Source organism: Marmota monax, unplaced genomic scaffold (genome assembly GCF_021218885.2).
Source record: "Marmota monax isolate L192 unplaced genomic scaffold, Marmota_monax_Labrador192_F-V1.1 WCK01_AAM20220418_F8-fsc00163, whole genome shotgun sequence".
Classification (NCBI taxonomy): Eukaryota; Metazoa; Chordata; class Mammalia; order Rodentia; family Sciuridae; genus Marmota; species Marmota monax.
Window position 1 is genome coordinate 2,724,371 of NW_026693660.1, and position 21,630 is coordinate 2,746,000.

A 21,630-nucleotide genomic window follows, 5' to 3' on the forward strand; every position below is an offset into this window, starting at 1 on the left:
CATTCACATGTCTGCCCAGCAACTCAGCCACATGCTCCTTTCCTGGGGGCCCAGATCTTCCCTAAAGGGCCAGTTTTGACCCATCTTGAACAGAGAGGGTGTCAGGTGGAGGACTTAAACCAGACTTTCAGTGAGGGTTGCCATCATCTGTCACCTGCTCTTATCCTGGGTTGTCAGTTTGGGGCCAAAGTCACCCTGTGTGCTCATTCTAAGGCTTCAAATTAGAGGTTTGCTTCCCCACACCCCATTTCTCTAGATTCTAAACTTCCCAGGGGGTGAGAACTGGTCTCAGTTATCTTGGTGAGGTGAATTCCCAAATTTTCCCAACTTGCTTCTGGAATGATCAGTTCTCCTGGACTAGGCCTTCCCTTGACCTCCCACAAAGACCCTAACTCCAGAACTGACGCTTTATGCTGAGGAAGACAGGAACTGAGCCTCTTTATAATTTGACAAGGTGTACTCAAAGCTTTTATGCCAGTTCTCCTCCTTGTCCCATCTGTCCCCAAGATAAAGCCTTGAACTAGCTTCCCTCCATGAAGGCAGACCCCCATAACAATTATAGGCCACTCATTTAGAGTTGTTGGACCTGGTCTCATAAACCCTATTCATTCCAATGTGAGAAAAGTCACAGTGCACTTCCGGCCCATGGCTGCACAATTCCAAGACTAATTAGTGGAGCATTCTCTAGAACAACCCTTAGTCTCCTTATTGTAAAATCCCTAGGACAATTGCTCCTCATTGCCTAACCCATATGCTGGGTTCCTGGTCCCATCCACTCCCTGACCCTCTCTGCTGCCCTTCCCCCCAAAAGGGGAAAGGCTGTCATCTTGTTTGGTTACTAATTAAGAAAAGGCAAACTCTTTGATTTTTACTATTGTCACCCCCCACCCCTGTACTGCATTCAAAGGCAATTTCTTTAGCAGGGAGACCTCCTACTCACTCAGGGAGGAGACTGGTGTTTTCAGCATGAAAAAGAAAAGGGGATTGGAAAGCTGGCCTCAAATCATGCCGGCTGCAGGTGAGCTCCTGCGTCCCTGGGACATCTGCTAATTCTTTTCACCTCCTGGACCACCCTTTTGGGCAGCTCACCAGGTGTGCTGGTTAACAAGACTTGGAGACCTCAATAAAAAGCATTTAAACTTTGGTCTGAGCTGAAGTCAAACAAATTCAAAGTAACCTTTGCAGGCTACTAACCCCTAACTACTAGGGTTGGTCGTCGTACTTTTATGTGCCTCAGTTTTCCCATACAGTCAGGAGAGTAATTCAGCCCCAGGTCCATGACAGAAGCATTTCCCATTTGAAGCTTCTCTGCATCAGGCTTCCCAGGCTCAGAGACCTGCCCGTGCCGGTGCTGGAGGAAAAGGGACCAGGATTGAGAGGGGAATGACCTGTGTTACAGAGTGGAAATAATAGCTGCTGAATCACTCTGCATCTTTGAGGATTCAAAGGAGGTTAAATTGAGTGACCGTGTTCGACGTAAATATGAGATATTGATGTACTCTCTCCTGTTCTCAGAGATTCGAGCTCCGTGGCCCGAGAGGTAGGTGTTCCTGGCAGGCGCGCAGGGCACAGGCTCCGGGGCGCCCCGAGAGGGCTAGACCCGGGCAGGTCCCCCGGGTCCTTTAGGAGGAGGGGACGAGTTCCGGTAGGAGGCGGCTGCGGGCGTGTGGGGCCCGTAGAAGGGGCGGGGTGGCTGGCCTGCGGGCAGGGGGGCTCTCCTTGTGCACCCCCGCTTCAAAGTCCCGGGCCGCTCTGTCGAATGCGTACGGGTGGCGGGAGGCAGGTGCGGAGGTCACGGTCCCAGCAACGGGGAGGAGCCCTCAGGAGGGGTGTCGCGGGCTCGGCGGGTGGGAAGGAGCGAGCTGGGGGCCGGCGCGGCTGCCGGGGGGCGGGGAGGCGGTGCAGGAGGCGGGGCGGAGGCGGCGGAGCCCCGGGATCCACTCGCCCGGAGCCGGCCCCTGCACTCTGAGCTGCGGCCGCCGCCTGCCTGCAGCCAACTTGGGGCCGAAACTTCCTCGGGTCCCGCGCTCGGAGAAGAGCGCGCAATCCAGCGACGGACGACCCCCTGCGGCGGCCCACGCCAGGCGCCCCGGGCCCAGGACCTCCCCTGGACTCGGCCCCAGCTCCGCAACCGCGATTTCTCCCGCCCGCCAAGCTCGGGGGTCCAGAGCCCAGCAGGGAGCCTTCCCAGTGGCAGGGGCGAGCGGGGACTCCGAAGGCTGGAAGTGTCCGGGTCGGGCCCAGCAGCGTCTGCTTCAGCACCTAGTGGGCCGGGCAGACGCTCTGTGGGACCCCCAAAACAGGGCGCCCTCGCCCGCGTCGCCAGCCCCTCACCCCGGCTGCGGATGAAGAGTCCGGTGCCGCTGCCCGAGCGGCCCGCGCGCTGAGAGGAGCGGGCAGTGTCTGCCCCGGACCCCACCGGCGGGGCAGGGCTGCGGGCCGCGCCTCCACGCACCGCGGCGCCCGGCGGATCCAGCGGTGCCGGGCGCTGCGAGAGCCCGGCCGTGTCGCGCAGAGAGCCGGAGCCCGCGGGCCTGACAAGCGGCGGGACATGCAGGTAAGCGCCCGCTGCCAGCTGTGGGAACCCGGAGCTGCGCGGCCGTCCCCTGGCTCGTCGTCCGAGAGACGCCCGGTCACTTCCCGGGCCCCCAAAACTTAATTGGGGCTGCCTCCGGCTTCTCGGATCCTAGGCGCTCAGCGGGCCGGCTGGGTCTGGGCGCTGTGGGCGCTCACGGACCGGGAGCGGGCCCTTCTCTGGCTCACCAGACTCTGCTGGCTCGGCTTGGTCAGGTGGCGGGAAGGGAGAAGGAAGGCGAAGGAAATTACCCGGCCCCGCTGCGAACAAAGCTGGGGCTGCCTGCCTCTCGGCGGTGCTGCTGCTGCCTCCAGCGAGCGCGCGGCGCCCGGCGCGGAGGGCGCGCTCCCGGCGCAGGCAGGTAGGGCGCGGGCTTCCTCGCCCTCCCGCGGCGGCTCTGGCGCTCGCGACTTTCGGGTCGCAGAGAGGCGGGCAACCCAGACGGTGGTCCGGACAGCGGCCACCTCTGAGCTCAGGGACAGAGCCTGGGCGCTACCCGCGACTGTCGGGGAGGTGTGAGCTGCTAGAGCTTTTCGAACTCTTCCCAGGATTGGCCCGGCCCAGCTGGAACCCTCCACTTGAGTGTGTCCCGGCCTGGAGCGGTCTTGGGCGGGACTGCATATGGATTACCTTAACTCTGGCGAGAGGTTCCTGAATTCTTGCCTCACTCCAGAGCTGATGGAGCCCTGAGAGGTGGTGATGCTTTCTTTCTGCTTTCCTTGATTGCTTCTCTGCGTCTGGGAGAGATGGGAAGCCACCTCTCTCTCCATCCACTCTGGGCACCTCGTTGAATATTTGGCCAAGCGCTCTGGTGAGAGACGGGTATTTGCACCTTACAAATCATTGTAAGACAATTCATTTTGCTTGAAGAATGTTTGGTTCTGTTTTACAGAGAGAGAAACTGAGGTGGCTCAAGCCCTGAAATGGTTGTTCAGCTGAGTTGAGTGGGGAGGGGGCAGTTTGCCCTCCACTTTACAGGGGGTCCTTCTTCACTGTTTTTGTCACCTGGTCACATTAGCAACAGCTTTCAGTGACGGTCACTCTGAGCAGAGTTACAGCCTGGTACCTGGAGGAAAAAGGCTCCAGATCATGTTACCAATCCCCTGAACTTCTCCAATGGCCTAGGAATGTGCTCACTTGCCAGAGCTGTGATGGGACATCTGTGCCCATGCCATCAGTGTAGGAACAGAAGACTGTCAGCAGGGCAGGGTCACACTCCTGTACTATTACCAGAACTGATACAGGCCCATGGTGCAAGCCTAGGGTGTCCCCTTCTGTGGTTGGCCCCTAAGCCTAGGTCCCTGAGAGCATCAGGCACACCTCTGAAAGCTTGAGGACACTTTCCTGCATCCAGCCTCCTGTGGTGGAATGCACATGTAATTTACTTATTGAAGGCAAGATCTCAAGCATAGAGGAGTGGATGCCAGGCCCAGAGCCTGCACCCGCACTTCTGTCCAGACAAGTCCTGGCAAAAAACATACCGACCTATTAGAGGTGGAAAGCTGAGTGGTGGTTTTCCTCCATTTCAAAATAAGGTCTGTTCTCTCTTTGATACAGATGATTTGTAGTTATAAATAGCAAGGAGGAGGAGATGCACAAGGCGATGCTGAAAGAGACCTCTTTGGGGCCATTGTGAGCAGTGATGCAGTGCTGGGGTCATCCTGGTGATGTCAAATGTGGGAGTCTGAGGAAAGAGGCACAGCTATAGACAGCATCTCTACTAACAGGTGCAGATGGTGCTGACACCAGGGCAGGGGGTAAAGAGAGTAGGGGCCTAAAGCCACAACGTCAGGGTAAGTCTCCAAGGGTAGCTGCAAGAGACATCCCCTTCTTTTCCTTTCTCTTCTTAAAGACAATCAGACAGAAGACATATAACACACTGTAGGGTCTACCTGCCAGGGGAGCCAGAGCCAGTCTTTAAGGAGCTTGCTGGCCCCTTTCCACCCATGGATTCCTACTTTCCCAGGTTCTAATGTTCTGCATTTGAGTAAGGGTGTACAGTGTGTATGTTTGCCCAGAGCATCTGAAACCAGTTCCCTCCTTAGTACATTTGATGGTTGTAATATCGACCAAGGTTTCTTTCTTAGCCCTTTCCTAAATTTTTTTCTATCCAAAAAGCTTAAAGAGTGTTGCTCAGTGGTGTAGTATGTGTTTAGCATGGACGAGGCCCTGGGTTCCATCCCCAGCAATGATGATGATGATGATGATGATAATGTATTCCCCAAATTGCTGTGAAAAGAACAAAAATCTAGGATTGTTCTTTACCTATGTATTTCATCCTCCTCGTAACCTAGTGGTAACTGGAAAGATTTTGTTTGTTCTTTTGTGGTGTGGGGATGGGATCCAGGGTCTCACGCATGTGCATGTGGAACAGACATGCCAACCATACCTCTTTCCTTGGGCTCCTGTGCCTGACATCACCAGTGCCGCATCACTGCTCATGGTGGCTCCAAAGAGGTCTCCTTCAGCATTGCCCTGTGCACCTCCTCCCCCTTGCTATTTATAACTACAAATCATCTATATCAAAGAGAGAACAGACACTATTTTGAAATGGAGGAAAACACCACTCAGCCGCAGCTCAAATGATTTTTTAAAACTATTTTTAGTTGTAGATGGACACAATACCTTTATTTTATTTATTTTTATTTGGTGCTGTGAGGATCGAACCCAGTGCCTCACATGTCTTAGGCAAGCACTGTACCACCAAGTTACAACCCCAGCCCCTCAAATTATTTTTTTAAAGACTTTTTGGTTTGTTTTTCTTCAAGAAAGGCAGAGGACCAGAGTGATATGTTCTGATTTTTACCTCTAGGACAGTTGTGCTGGTTTCTGGATTGCCACAGCCTGGCACCTGTAGCATAGGGGCCCATTTTGCCTGAAGTGATAGCCCTTGTCTTCCCTGAAATAGAACCCAGCAAGTCCGTGAAAGCCTTCCCTGTCTCTGCGATTCTGATTTGATTCTCCCTGGCTCCTTTTCAATCTGTCATTTAACTCCTCAATCTTCTAAATATGCCCTCGGAGTCCACATTTGTTCCAGCCCCACACCTGAATGGAATCCTCTGAGTGTTTGTTATAGTGGTAGTTGGAGGTTGTTTTTATTACTCCTTCAGATCTCTCAAGACTCAGAACAGCAATAGATATAAAAATCTTGAGTGGCAAGAGCTTATGTGAGCTCCATGTAAGGGCATCTTGGACTGCTTTCTATCAGACTTCTTTAAACTGTATCTGTGTCCAGAAACATCCAGCAAAGGGTAAGTCATAGATACCATGGTAAAAACAAAAAGGCCTGAGTGTTTTTAATCTGAGCAACCTGTTAAAGTAAAAACAACCCCCTTTTGGTCTCTAAGATGTAGTCTGTGTTTCCCACACAGCCTGTTGGTGAGACCCGGAAAATGGACTTATTTGGTTCAGTTCTGAACTTTTCCCTTCAATGAGAAATGCCCCTAGCACCACAGAGCAGGTGATTGCTCTGTTCCTACCAGGCCCCCTCCACTCCTGGGTGGCTCTGTTTACCTGGCTAAATTTAACCCTCCGCCCGCTCTGTCCCTGCTGGACCCACTGGCTCTGGCTCGTGGTCTGGCCACTGGGCTGGCTGCTGCGGCAGTGTTTCCTGACTTCTTCGCCCCTGTGGTTGCAGTTGGGTCTTTTTGTACTGCATGAATCTTCTTTCAGACTTTCTAAAGTTGGTGTCTCTCCTCCCTGCTTCTCCACCCATGTGGCTTTTTTCCCAACTCTTTCCTCATGGTAATTTGGAACCTGGTTCAGTACTGGGGGCAAACTGTTCCCGGTGCCTTCCAGGTACCATGCATGGAGTTTTCAGGAAAGCTAGACTCAGGCTGCCACTGAAAGTCCTCAGGGGCTGTGCTAATCATTGTCCAGCCCGCTGCCAGACTCTGGGGTCCTTTCTGAGTCACCAAGGTGCTCATGGCAGAAGTACCACCCTTAAAGTTACGGGGCTGTTTTCTCAGAATATTTTTTTGCCCCCCAAAACCTCCATACCTGCAAAGAACTCAACCTGCCCATATGTACTGATCCTTGCATTACTGCCTTTTGAGGTTTTTGTTTTTATTTTTCTTTTAGAGGTGGGGTGCACATGTTAGGTATTTTCTCTGCTATCTTTTCTATGAAGTGAGAACACTGGATTAGATTGTCTTAGAGGCCTCTTCCAGTTGTAACTTTCTGTCACTTTGCCCAGCTTTAGCCCTTTCAGATTTTGGAAATCTCTGCTGAGGCCCAGGTCTCAGTTGGGGCTGCAGGCCCTTGGAAGACCAGAGGTGTGTTCCCACCCTGGGGAGGTGGGGGGGGGGGGGGCGGGCCTGTTTCACAAAGCATGGTCTCGCAAGCTGGGCTTGTGGTCGCACTGGAGGCTCAAGTAGGGCTCCTAGCTGTGGGCTGTGGCGTGGCAGGGGCCTCTGTGGTTAGCCAGCATCCCAAGGATTAGGATGAGGCTCTGTCTCCAGCTTCGGGTGACTTGGGGGCTGGTGCTACATTCCTGGGGTGAGGCACCAGGAGTCCATTTTTAAATGGTTTACAGTCCTCCCTCCTCTGAAGTTTCCTTGAGCTCAAGAAATGCAGACTCCGAAATGGTTACTCTTGTCTGGATAATTTATAAAGGGTCAGAAGTGGACTTAGCAAGGCCTGTGAAATGATAGCTGGGCTTGGGTTAGAAAAGGCAGTGGCTTAGAAAGTTCTGGGTTTACAAACTGTAGTTCCCAAGGGTCACTTTTGAGTTATTTGCAAATGTTCAGTTGTTAGATTTGCTCTGAGTCCTGCTGGGGGAGTGAAAAATATAAGAACAAAAATATAGCATAATGAAACATAGAAAGTAACAACACTCTTCTGATAGGAGCTGGTGGTAGTCGGGTTTGCTTCTGAGCCTCACGCTGCCCTTTCCACTTTGACAAGGAAAGCCCCGGATTAAAGGCAAGAAGCCATATAGCAGCCCTAAGCTTCTGGGCTCTGTGACTGTGTTGTGCGGCCCTGGTGTTATGCCCTGGGCTTGAGCCAGTGGACAGAGTGCGGGAAAGAGGCTGGTACACCCCCACCCACTTCTCTTACCCCCTGTGTTGTGGAAAGTCGGAGCACAGTTGAGTCCCTGTCATAGATTGACTTTGAAGATTACATACTTCACCTATATTTGTTGAGAAGTTTCTCCTGAGAAAAGTTGAGTAATGAATTACTAAATACTTCATAGAAATTATGTTGGGGGGTGTGCTGGGGTTGTGGCTCAGTGGTAGAGTGCTCGCCTGGCATGCACGAGGCACTGGGTTCCATCCTCAGCACCACATAAATGTAAAATAAAGATATTGTATCCACCTAAAACTTAAAAATAAATTAAAAAGAAAGAAAGAAATTGTGTTTGGGATTTGAGACCTACAGTCAAGGCAATTAAACCCTTAGCAACATTTGGCACATAAGTTTAGAAGTTCACAGGCAAGAGCACAAGGGGCACGGAGGTGGCTGGACCTTATCAACTGGAGAACCTTAAACATGGCTGAGTTCCTCTGTGTATAAGGGAGGTGCTAAGCAACTCAGTGAGACCCTGTCTCTAAATAAAATACAAAATAGGGCTGGGGATGTGGCTCAGTGGTCAAGTGCCCCCGAGTTCAATCCCTGGTACCAAAAAATAATAAGCAAACAAATAAAAAAATAAAGCTTTACTTATTGGTCACACTCCATTTTTTGCCCCCCCCCAAAAAATGGCATAAAATTTGCAATAATTATGCTGTGAAATACAGAATTTGGCTCAAGGTATGGGGGGAATGACAAACTCAGAGGTTTTGGAAGACTGCACAATAGCCATTTGTGAGTAGTAGAAGTTACTTGAACCAAAACTCCTGAGTTTGTTTGTTTGTTTATTTTTTGCAGTGCTGGGGGTGAAACCCAGGGCCTTACATATGCTGGGCAATTGCTCTACTATTGACCTACCTCCTCAGCCCTTTTTAAATTTTTAAAATTTAAGACAGGGACTGGCTAAATTGCCAAGGTTGGCCTCGAACAATTCTTGTGGATGTCCGCTGGGTGACAATCAGGCACAGAAGTTGTTTTGATCAGTATATAGAGGGGAATAGAGGATTAGGGAATGACAGGGACAGGACACATGTCCAGAGTTGGCTGTCATGAAAGAAGGAAAAGTGATGTTCTCCATAGGAGCCTTGGATTCTGATGTGTCCTAACTGGCTGATACTTGACCAAATCCCTGCCTGAGGAAGAAGGGATCTGGGGACCACATCTTAGATACAGTTTCGTTTTTAATTGAGCAAGTGCTGATATATTCCCTGTGTTTGCAAATTGCTCAAAATCTTAGTGTGTGTGTGTGTGTGGGGGGGGGGGTTTCTAGGAATTGAACCCAGGGGTGCTCTACCACTGAGCCACATCCCCAACCCTTTTGATTTTATTTTAAGATAGGGTTTTGCTAAGTTGCCCAGACTGGCCTGGAACTTGTAAACCTCCTGCCTCAGCCTCCCTAGTAGCTGGAATTTCAGGCGTAAGCCACTGTGCCGCCACTACGCCCAGCTACTCAAGAGTCTTAAAAGGTCAAGCCAGGTGCAGTGGCACACATTTGCAATCCCAGCAACAGGGGAGGCTAAGGCAGGAGGATAGCTTGAGCCCAGATCTTCAGGGCCAGTTTTGGGCAGCAGAGTGTCTCAATAAAACAAAACAAACAAACAACAACAAAAACTTGTCAAATTTGGGGTTTTTCTTAAAAAGGTAGCCTCTGTGAAGTCTCATCTGAAGTCAGATTTAACAGGCAAGATGAGATTTGAGAGCCTTCTGTTTCCCCTCATGCCAGTCTATCTACCAGTGAGAGTCAGGGTAGTATCCTGTGGAAAGCAAGGGGATTCAGGAGCCAGGCAGGTAACTGAGAAGAGTGTGGGAAAGGGGAGGGATTAAAAGGCAACTGGGAGGGCCAGGCCTGCTCAGTGGTAGAGCACTTGCATCCCACACCACACACACACACCTTGGAAGAAGGAGGAAGCCCTGTGGCCAACCTGGGAGGGCGTTGTACCTAAAAGCACTTGAATTCATGTATTGAAAACTCACTGAGTTGGCCCTACCAACCCCCTTCCTCCAGGCGTCAGGTTGAACTTTGTCAGGAACCTAACAGTAGTGACCTGATGCAGTTGGCTAGCAGGGGACTTCCAGCTGACAAGCCAGACCCACTGGCCCTTTGAATCCAGGCCCTTTTCCACTGTGGAGCTGATTGCCACACCCTAGGGGCTGGACCAAGTCTTTCAACTTCTCAGGGTCCCGGGGTCACATTCTCAGTGCTGCTCCTATCCTAAAGTCCCAACTTATGTAACAGGATGGCCTCTCTATAGAGGTGTCAAGAGCCATTATGAACGGATGTTAGCCACATCCTGAGATTCCTCTTTCTTACACACTTCGGGCATCATTCCTGACATGCACAGGGAGTTTTCACACTTCCCCGACAAGACCCTCCTTGCCTCTGTGCTGCTTAAAACAAAGCCCAGACCTGGCACTGTAGCTGACCAAGCCCTCCCTCTGCAGCCAGCCTGCCCCCTGCCTCCCTGGCCAGCCTCAGCCCATATCACACCCTATGCCTCTTAGGGCCTTCTTATGTCATGTGCATACCTTGTATTCTTTTAGGACCTGCGTACCTGCACTGCCTGGGCCTGGCCCTCTCCAGCTCCTTTCTGTCCTGGGATGGCTCCTCCTGTCTATCAGGTCTCAGCTTCTCAAAGAGGCCCTGGTGTGGGAGTCAGCCACCCACCCCAGACATTCTGTTCCTGTGTCCTCTAGAGCGCTTATCGCACCACCTGTAACTCTCCTGTCTATTTATTATCATTCTTGTTAAATGTCTGCCCCCCACTGTGTTTGTCCTATTGTCCACTACTTCCTCAGAGCTGAAGCAGTGTCTGAGCTTAAAAGGTGCTCAATAAAGATCTGCTATTGTCAACCTTAGGGCAATGAACTTAGTAAATGTACAGCATGTTCCTTGCTAGAAATGGGTCCCTTTGCCTAATAAGTATGACATCCTTAATGGATTTCTGCTGAGAATTGAATTAGTCATATAACAAATATTGATTCAGCTATGTCCCAGGTGCTGGGGAGATAAGACTGCTCCTGGCTGGGTATGGTAGCACATGCCTGCAATCCCAGCTTCTGGGGAGGCTGAGACATGAGGATTACAAGTTCGAGGCCAACCTTGGCAATTTAGCCAGTCCCTGTCTTAAATTTTAAAAATTTAAAAAGGGCTGAGGAGGTAGGTCAATAGTAGAGCAATTGCCCAGCATATGTAAGGCCCTGGGTTTCACCCCCAGCACTGCAAAAATAAACAAACAAACAAACTCAGGAGTTTTGGTTCAAGTAACTTCTACTACTCACAAATGGCTATTGTGCAGTCTTCCAAAACCTCTGAGTTTGTCATTCCCCCCATACCTTGAGCCAAATTCTGTATTTCACAGCATAATTATTGCAAATTTTATGCCATTTTTTGGGGGGGGGGCAAAAAATGGAGTGTGACCAATAAGTAAAGCTTTATTTTTTTTATTTGTTTGTTTATTATTTTTTGGTACCAGGGATTGAACTCGGGGGCACTTGACCACTGAACCACATCCCCAGCCCTATTTTGTATTTTATTTAGAGACAGGGTCTCACTGAGTTGCTTAGCACCTCCCTTTTGCTGAGGCTGGCTTTGGACTTGTGATTATCCTGTCTCAGCCTCCCAAGGCATTGGGATTACAGGCATGCACCTTTGCGCAGAGCTCATGAAGCTTTTTTTTTTTTTTTAAATGTGCTGGTATTACTTAAAAACCATTTATCACTCAACTAGCTTTGGGGCAAGGCACAGAATATTCATAAATATACATTTAAAGTGAATAGTCCAAATGGAGGGGTATCATTTCTTTGTGACAATTTAGTGAACATTTTTCTGGTCTGGAAAAGAAGAGTTAACACATTAGTTGTCATTGATTTGTGCATTATAGTCTAACTATTACACTTGAGAAAATTGATTACAGGGTTGCAAAGTATGGACTTACAAAATTTAGTCTTTTGCATCTGAAGATTCTGCTCTGCTGTCATTGTTTTTTTTTTTTTTTTTTTTTTTTTAGAGAGAGAGAGAGAATTTTTTTAATGTTTATTTTTTAGTTTTTGGTGGACACAACATCTTTCTTTGTATGTGGTGCTGAGGATCGAACCCTGGCCGCACGCATGTCAGGCGAGCGCGATACCGCTTGAGCCACATCCCCAGCCCCATCATTGGTTTTTAACCTAACATCCGTCTCAGTGCCACTCACGGAAGATGTGTTTACAGTCAGTTCTGCAGTGTTCCAAATAAACTCCCAAGTCTGCTTTCAGAAATATACTGAAGCTCCTGCACTGAGAATTTTAAGCTCCAGTCTTGGAATGCAGGAGAAGACAAATGTGCATCCATATGCATCCATATGCCATGATGAATACATTGCTGCTCTGTTTTCCTTTTAAGTGGCATGATGAACAGACCTATCCCATGCAACGATTACATGGTGACAGGTTACAAACCAATTTTTGGACTGAAAAAACAGGGTGTGAAATTATGGCATGTTTCCCTGTGTGTGTGATCAGACTGAGAAACGGTGAGGGAAGCATGAGGCATTTTCATGAGGGCTCCATCCCCAGTGCCCTGCATCTCAGGCTCTCAGTCACTGTTAAATGACATGAGGATGGTCATTTGCTAGGCTGTCATTCCAGGTGACTGACATCATCTCTTGAGTAAGAGATTAGCACATTTATTGGATACAGCACCAGGATCCAATAAAGCCTTGTTGCATATAATTTGAAAAGAACTAAGAAGAAAAAGGTCTCCTGTTGCCAAAGACAGTGGCATTGTTGCCTCCTCTGCACGGCCATCTCTCGACTTCCAGGGCGCCTCCCTCTCCTAGTCTCCCCTCCCCATCACTGACTACAGATGGTTTCCTTTATGTCCTTGGACTCATCTCCTCTCTGCAAAAGGCTGATGCCTGTAAATACTGTCTGGGCTCTGACAAACTGCACATCTTCATTCTCCTGCCTGCTCCTCTCCCTTGGCCCTGGGCAGGTAGGCAGATTGCTAGGCAGGATCTTCTCTAGGGTTACCAACTTCTGACCTTCCCCCCCTTAGACCTGATTTTCACATGGACAACTCCAGCTCATCCTTCTCCTTGCTCATTTTTGATTTACTAGCTGTGTGATGAACTGTGTGATTGAGCTCTTAGAACCACGCCTGAAGAGTGGGGGGTGGGCGTGGAGAGAGGATGGCTAGTGGAAATAGGATACAACTGGAAGGAGGAATAACTTCTAATGTTTAACATCGCACTATGGTGAGAACTATGGTGGACAGCAATTAATCATGTATTTCAAAGTAGCTTGTAGAGAGATTTGGGGGTGTGGTACTGGGGATTGAGCTCAGGAGAGCTTTCCACTACATCTCCAGTCCTTTTTTATTTTTTAATTTTGAGACAGGTTTCGCTAAGTTGCCAAGTCTGGCTTTGAACTCCCAATCCTCCTGCCTCATCCTCCCATGCTGCTGGGATTATAGGCATGTGCCACTGTGTCCTGCTGGTACTTTTCTTAGTCTCTTCTACTTATAGCTGTAGAAACACATAGATATTCACAGGTGTATGTGTATGGGGTATGTGTGTGTGCATGGTGGAGGGCGGGGTTGTTGGTTTGCAAGCATGGTAGGTGAGTGCCACACCCCAGCCTGATATGTGTTTCTTTCTGTGCTGTCTCCCTGCTCCTCAAGGGCAAGGACCAGCTTACACTTCTGGCTTCTGTGCTGTCATGTGGCCTGGTATACATCAGGGCACAAAGTTGAAGATTAAACTTGTCCAGATGCCTGGACAGGTGTGTGGTCTATTTTCTGGTAAGTCACTGAATCTGTGCAGAGCCAGCCCCTGTGGTTTCTTTGCCTTTTTGCTTACTAGCTGTGTGATGAGTGTGATGTCCAAATCACTTTTATTTTTTATATATACATTTTTTAGTTGTAGGTGGACACAATTCCTTTATTTTATTTTTAGGTGGTGCTGAGGATGGAACCCAGTGCCTCACATGTGCCAGGCAAGCACTCTACCCCTGAGCCCCAGCCCCAGTACCCCCAAGTCACTTTTTGGTTCCCTAAGGTTGTTCTAAAGCCAGGCTTCTGAACCTCAGCACTGAGGATATTTGGCTCTGATCATTCTTGGTTGAGGAAGGCTGTCCTGTGCACTGGAGGATGTTGACAAACAATCCCAGCCTCCACTCACTAGATGCTGGTACCACCCTGTTCCCAGAGATGACACCCAGGGATGTCCCCAGCCTTTGTAAATGTCCCTGAGCTGCAGGGACACAGAAGAGCCCCCCCTGGTTGAGGTTCACTGTTCTAAACTGTCTGTAATTTTTTCCTGACAACCTTTCTTTGTTTTCCCTTCCGTCAATCCTTGGGAATCGTTTCCAGTTTTGTGTCCTATTTCTGTGCTGCCACCTGAGTGTGGGTGCTGTGGAGATGTGAATGATGGCAGCAGCTCTCCCAGCAGGGGCTTGTCCCTGTCCCACCCCACAGTGCTATCTGTCACCCTGCTTCCAGACAAATCCTACTGCTGCCCTCCTGATCCACAAGCAGCCACCCTGCTGGTTAAAAGGGTGGCTGAGGGTAGCAAGACATTTTGTTTTATGCTATGTAGTTTGATTGGAATATCAGCCTTGCACACTCAGTCTAGGGGTGATTTTTAACCCTTTAGAAGTCTTTGCCCACCCTCTTGATGTCCTCTGTTCAGTAGAAATACATGGCCTTTAGGGCCATGGACTTGGGTTTGAGTACTAACTCAGCCATTCACAACCCTGGCCATTTAGCTTTTTCTGAGATCTCGTTTCCCGTTCCCTTAAACTGGGATAATATGCCCCACTCACAAGAGTGGGTGTTTTTCTTTTTTGAGAACTAAATGTGATAATTTATGTGAATTCTGGTGAAGCCCTGCACATAATATGTACTCTGTCCATGTTAAGCTCCTTTCTTCAACCCTTCTTTGAAAAAAAGTGAAAGTGTTGAGAATTGTCACCAAAGATGCCTAAGCCCCTACTCAGACTTTGGTGGAGAAGTGAGCATGTTATAACTTGGTTTATTTTGATAACTGGAGAGACAAATGGGGAAATTCACTTTATGACAACTACTTTAACCAATGAAGCTCTTGAGAGCTCTACAGCTCCAGGCTCTAGAAATTTCCTGAGAAGACCTCCTAATCTGAAGTATGGGCCCTTGGATGGCAGAAGTGATTCTCCTCTGTGCTCCTCTCCCCACTGGCGATCCCAGCACTCAGCATAGTTGCTGCTCAGCAATACTGACAGAGTGAGCTGGAGATACCTAAGGAGTGCATATTTCCCAATTTGTGAAAGCTGGTCTTGAAATAACCCTATTTCACCAATACTAAGACACACTGTTGGAGATCAGTATGCATCTTAAACTCAATATAGAATCATGATTTAATTGGGAGTGCTTTCCTTCCTTCCTTCCTTCCTTCCTTCCTTCCTTCCTTCCTTCCGTCCTTTCTCTTTCTTTCTTCTTTTTTTTTTGGTACTGGAGATTGAGCCCAGGGGTGCTCAAGCTCGGAGCCACATCCCTAGCCCCACCCTCCCCCCTTTTTAAATTTTTTTTTGTTTAGTTATAGTCCGACACAATACCTTTATTTATTTTTAAATGTGGTGCTGAGGATCAAATCCAATGCCTCGCATGTGCTACGTAAGCACTCTACCACTGAGCCACAACCCGGCACCCCCAGCCCCAGCCCTTTTTATTTTTTATTTTGAAATAGTCTCGCTAAGTTGCTAAGGGCCTTGCTAAATTGGTGAGACTGGCTTTACACTTGAGATCCTCCTGAACTGCTGGGATTACAGGCATGCACCACCATGCCTGGCACGTTTCTTTCTTAGTAGTATAAGATAATGGTGCATTTTAGAATCAGTATTTGGCAAAATCAGGTTACGTTCTTTATCATTGTTTTCAAAGGTGACCTACTGTCATTTCCTGTCGCCTACCATGGTGTTCCCATGGAAATGTGCTTCTGATTTTGTCAAATGCAATATTTAGAGTGTTGCCTTCATGTTGAACCTCTTATTGACTAAGAGCTAAAATTGAGATAGGAAATTCTAGGCAAAGACCAGATGCCCCAAGGACCCTGAACCCCAATGTGTAAGGATCCTGGCTTCCCTGCAGCCACCTGAGAATCAGAAGTTTAGGATTCCTGCCTTCTGTTAATAGGGATCTGGGGCCAATAAATGAAGTGCCAACAGTCTCCCAGTGCTTTGTAAATGGATTCATGTACCTCACCCTCTGCCTATCTCACCTGGAGTTGTTTAAAAGTAGTTGAGAAGGACTGTAAGGTGCTGTTCTTTCCTTTAGGACAGGAGGATGTGAAGAGTGGAAATGTGACCCAAAGATTTCTTTAAATCCACTGACAAAACACAGCCTCAGGTGACTCAGGGGTGATTCATACCTGGCACTTGACTTCTTATTTGTCTATTTCTAGGACAAACAAGTTTTCTCTTTGAAAACTCTGTAGAAGCTTGTCTGGTTAGGTGAAATAGTATCCTGAAGGATCAAGAAGAAGTTACATTCTATAGTCAGAGTGCAAGCCCCCTCCCCCTGCCTTTTAATACTTCCCTGTTTCACTGTCTTGGTATCGGAAAATATGTCAGATAAAATATTGCTAACATGAATTTTTTTTTGGGGGGGGTACTAGGGATTGAATTTATGGGTGCTCTACCACTGAGCCACACATCTCAGCTCTTTAAAAAAATTATTTTAAACTTTTGAGAAAGGGTCCCAGTAAGTTGCCAATGCTGACCTTAAACTTGAGATCCTCCTGCCTTAGTCTGCCAAGTGTGCTACTAGTTAATGCGGAGTTAATTAATGCGGAGCGAAGAAGGTCTAATGAGAGAGAAGGTCTAATCTCTTACATGCAGTGTTTAAGTCCTACAGTGCATCAGGTGCCAGTTCAATCCTGACTCCAAAAGTTCACTGACTGTAAGACCACTATCCAGAGGTGACCTTGGGCAAGTCACCCAAACTCACCTGACCTCAGTTTCCCCATCTGTTAAAATCCCCCCAAGGCTGGGATGGGGCTATGGCTCAGTGGTTGGTTGAGCACTTACCTCACATGCGTGAGGGTTCGATCCTCGGCACCACATACAAAAAATAAATAAATAAAATAAAGATACTGTGTCCATCTACAACTAAAAAAAAATTTTTAAAAATCCCTACAGGGTTGTTATGAAGTCTGAATGACATGAATCCTCATAAAAGTGCTTATATTAAATGAATGTAGAACCTCACACATAGAAAGCACTCAGGAGGTGTTCACTCTAATTATGCTTCAAAATAACCTCCAAGAGGGAAAAAAAAAGTGCTATTGGGCAATTGCCAGGAACTAGTTCTGCTGACAAAATCAACCGCTTGGTTATGTCTGGGATGAAGGTGTAGAGTCGGTATTATTTTCATTCTTAAACATGACATTAATAAGCTACACAGACATGTCAATTTGACAGTAATATGATATGAATAACATTGCATTATTTTTTGGTTGGGGGTTACCAGGGATTGAACTCAGGGGCATTGGACCACTGAGCCACATCCCCAGACGTATTTTGTGTTTTATCTAGAGACAGGGTCTCACTGAGTTGCTTAGCATCTCGCTTTTGCTGAGGCTGGCTCTCCCAAGCTGCTGGGATTACAGGCATGCGCCATTGTGCCCAGCCTTAACATTGCTTTTTTTTTTTTTTTAATATATTTGGTTGTTGATGAACCTTTATTTAATTTATTTATTTATATGTAGTTCTGGGAATTGAACCCAGTGCCTCACACCTGCCAGGCAAGTGCTGTACCACTGACCCACAAACCCAGCCCTAACATTGCATTTTTGATACATACAGCTTGTTATACTATAACCAATCAAGAATCCTGGTCAAACCCTTACCAGATGGCTTTTAAATATTTCTTTACAAGTGAGATTCTGGAAGGGTGCCGTTAATGGTGAGGGCAGAGGAAGAGTCTTAAGAGAAAGTCTTCCACTGTCATGCTTTAAAGCCTGGGAAGCCTCAGACACCCTGCTATGCTCTGGTTCAGTGTAGATCACAGGCCTCTGAGAAGAAAGCCTGAACCTACCTCCACAATTGAGGGTTAGGGAGAGCCTAACAGAGTGAAGTTCCCGTGCTTCTTGCACTCTGCTCGTTCTTTACCCCCTACAGTATGTTGGCACAGCTGAATGGTAAAAGTGCAACTTTTTTTTTTGGGGGGGGGGGTTGTTTTTAGGTAATGGGGATTGAACCCAGGGTCCCCTGCACATGTCAGGCAAGCACACTACCACTGAGCTCCACCCCCAGCCCACTTTTTCTTTTTAATCAAATGTATTGGCGTATAACTTACAGGTAATAAAATCCATACATTGTTCAAGTGTGCAGGCCAGCAACTTGGGGCAAGTATAAATATTCATGCAACACTGCCCTCATCAAGATATTTCTCCTTCCCCGAAAAGCTTCTTGTCCCCCTTCATCATGGGCACATAACACTACCCTGCTGATTCAGGCAACCGCTTATCTGATTGGACTGATTCTGGATTCGTTTTACCTGTGCTAGAGTTTCACATCAATAGAATTGTACCAGAACTAAGGTAGGTTTTGTTTTCTTCTTGCTTTGATGTTCAGCTTCTTTTTCTCAGCACATCTGTGATATTTATCTGTGTTGTCAGAAGGATCAGCCGTTTATTCCTTTTTATTGCTACAATTTGTTTATTTACTTCTAATGGACATTTGGGTTATTCTGGATTTCAGTTAATAAGACAATCTCTGAGGGCTAGGGATATAGCTCAGTTGATAGAGTGTGTCTCCCATGCACATAGGCCCTGGGTTCAATCTCCAGGAACACACACACACACACACGAAAAGACAATCTCTGTCTTTTAATTATGATGTTTAGTCTGTTTACACTTAATACCATCTTTTAGTGTTCTTATTTTGAAGTAATTTTAGACCTATAAAAATGCTGCAAGAACAGTACAGAGAATTTTTGCCTTTACTTAGTTTCCTTTAATGTTAACATTTTATGTAACCATAGTACAATCCAACTGAAAATTAACATTGTTACAGTGTTGTTATAGTCTAAAATTATAGGTCTTATTCCAATTTATTCATTTTTCTCCAACTTTTTTGGGGAAGGGGAGGTTACCAGGGATTGAACTCAGGGGCACTCAACCACTGAGCCACATCCCCAGCCCTATTTTGTATTTTATTTAGAGACAGGGTCTCACTGAATTGCTTAGTGCCTGGCCATTGCTGAGGCTGGTTTTGAACCTGCTGTCCTCCTGCCTCAGCCTCCAGAGCTGCTGGGATCACAGGCGTGTGCCATGCACCCAGCCAGTTGGTTCTTTTTTAAAGTCAGCATTCCCTGTATATAATGTATCCTCTCCTCACCTCTACTTTTAAGATTTTATACTTATTTTAGCAGTTGAGTATGATGTGCTTAGGCATGGATCTTCTTTTGTTTGTACTTTAGAGTTTAGATCTATAAGTTAGCAGTTTTGTTTTGTTTCTTAATTTGGGAAAATTTTGGTTAACTATTTATTCCAATATTTTTTCTGTGCCATCCCCATCCTCTTAGCCTGATACTTTAGTTCTATTAGGCTGATGGATATCATCACTTAGATTCCTAAAGTTCAGTCCATTTTTCTAAAATATATTTTTAGTTGTAGATGGACACAATACTTTTATTTTTATGTGGTGCCTCACACATGCTAGACAAATGCTCTACAACTGAGCTACAACACTAGCCCAGTCATTTTTCTTTAATTAATTTTTTCTCCTGTTCTTCAAATAATTTGTCAATGTCTTAATGTTTACTGACTTTTCTTCTACCATCTACAATTTGCTGTTACATTTGTTAAGTTACAGACCTATTAGTTCTTGAAGTTTCATATTATAGTTTGCATTTTTCCTGCTGAGATTACCTACCTGTTCCGACACTAAGGCCATATTTTTATGAAATTCTTTGAACATATTTTCTTTTAATTGCTTAAATATAATTATGATAGCTGCCTTAAAGCTTTTGTCAATTCAGTTCAACATCTAGGCCACGTCAACTTTAATATCTTTTGACATTTTCTCAATATTTCCCTGTTTGTAGTTTATTTTGCATCTGTGATTTTTGGTTGGACATTAGACATTATGATCACCTGTTTTCTTTTTCTTTCTTTTTTTTTTTTGTAGTTGTAGATGGATACAAGATTTTTATTTTTATTTATTTATCTTTAATGTGGTGCTGAGGATTGAACCCAGGGCCTCACACATGCAAGGCAAGCACTCTACCACTGAGCTACAACCTCAGCTCATGATCACCTGCTTTTAAAACTCTAGATTTTGTTATCCTATTCTGAAGTGTGTTGATTTTTGTTTTGGCAGACAGTTCAACTACTGGCTAATCACTTTGTGCCAGCATAGGCTTGATCTGACACTTGGCTAATGTGGCTCTGCAGAAAGCACAAACAGTCACGCACAGTGATCCCAGTGACTCCAGTGTCTGAGTCAGGCTGATCACAAGTTCAAAGTCAGCTTCAGCAACTCAGTGAGACCCTAAGCAACTTCATGAGATCCTGTTTTGAAATAAAAAGGGCTGAAGCTCAGTGGTTCAATCTCTAGTACAAAAAAGAAAGAAAGAAAGAAAAAGAAATAATGAATGAACAAACATTAACTTGACAGTACTCAAGTCAGAAGTTCTGACTCTTCTCTTTTCTACAGATTATATTAGGACTTGGTTTTAGTACTACATTTCTTTTTTATGGCCAAATAATACTCCATTGTATAGTTAGCTCACTTTTATTTATGCTTTTTTTTTTAAAGAGAGAGAGAGGTAGAGAGAGAGAATTTTTTAATATTTATTTTTTAGTTATCGGCGGGCACAACATCTTTGTTTGTATGTGGTGCTGAGGATCGAACCCGGGCCGCACGCATGCTAGGCGAGCGCGCTACCGCTTGAGCCACATCCCCAGCCCCTTTATTTATGCTTTCATCAGCTGATGAACATTAGTGTTGTTTCTGCTTTGGGGCTATTATGAACAATGTTGCCATCAACATTTGTGTTTGAGTTTATAGGTGGAAATACATTTTCATTTCTCTTGGGAAGATACCTAGGAATGGAATTGTTGGGTCAGGTGGTAACTCTATGTTTAACCTTTTGAAGAAATGGCAGAGAGTTTTTTCAAATGGCTGTATCATTTTACGATCCCATCAGCAGTTGTGAGGGTTTCAATTTCTCTGCATCCTTGTCAATAATTGTTAAAAAACTGCCTTTTAAAAAATTATTATTATAGCCATCTTAATGGGTATTACTGTGGAGTGAACTGTGTTCTCTGCTATGGGTGGAATATGGACAGTGTCCCCCAAAGGTCCAGGTGTTAAAGATTGGTCCCCAGACTGATGCTATTAGGAGGCATTGTAGATCTTCGGGAGGAGGGGCTTTTAGGACTCAGCTCATTCCCTCTATCTATCATCTATCTTTCTATTTCCTGGTTGTGAAGCAAATGGTTTGCTCAGCCATGTCCTCCTGCATGATTTGCCACCCTCAATAGAGGCTCATAGCAATTGGCTGCCTGATCATGAACTAGAACCTTTAGAACCATAAGCTAAATAACCCTTTTCTCTTTATAAGTTAACTTCCTCTAGTATTTCATAGTAGTAACACAAAACTAATAAATTAATATGTCAAAACCCTAGCTCCCATGTGATAGTATTTGGTGATGGAACTTTTAGGAGATAGCTAGAGTTAGTTGAGGTCATGAAGGCTGGGCCCTGCTTGGTTTGGTTATAGTTTACGGGTATCCCCAAGGTTCATGTGTTGGAAACTTGGTCCTTAGTATGTTGATCTTGTGGGGCGGGGCGTGTGGAACCTTAAGAGGTGGAGCCTAGTGCAAGGTAATTGGGTCATTAGTATGCTGTCCTTGAAAGTGTTATAGGACCCCAGTTAGTTCCTGAGAGAGTGAATTGTTGTGAAATGGCAATATTGGCCCCTCCCCACTCTGATTTTCTGTCTTGCTATGTGATCTCTCCCTCTC

General features: G+C 46.6%; 1 protein-coding gene across 1 annotated transcript in view; it reads left to right on the forward strand.

Moving 5' to 3' along the window:
* The first annotated feature begins 2,453 nt into the window (after positions 1–2,453).
* Wnt5b (Wnt family member 5B) overlaps positions 2,454–21,630 on the forward strand; it is a 111,869-nt gene continuing 92,692 nt past the window's right edge. Inside the window, exon 1 of the mRNA XM_046459816.2 lies at positions 2,454–2,557. Within this exon, the coding sequence (XP_046315772.1) occupies positions 2,552–2,557 (6 nt within the window). The 5' untranslated portion in view covers positions 2,454–2,551. The remainder of the gene's footprint in view (positions 2,558–21,630) is intronic.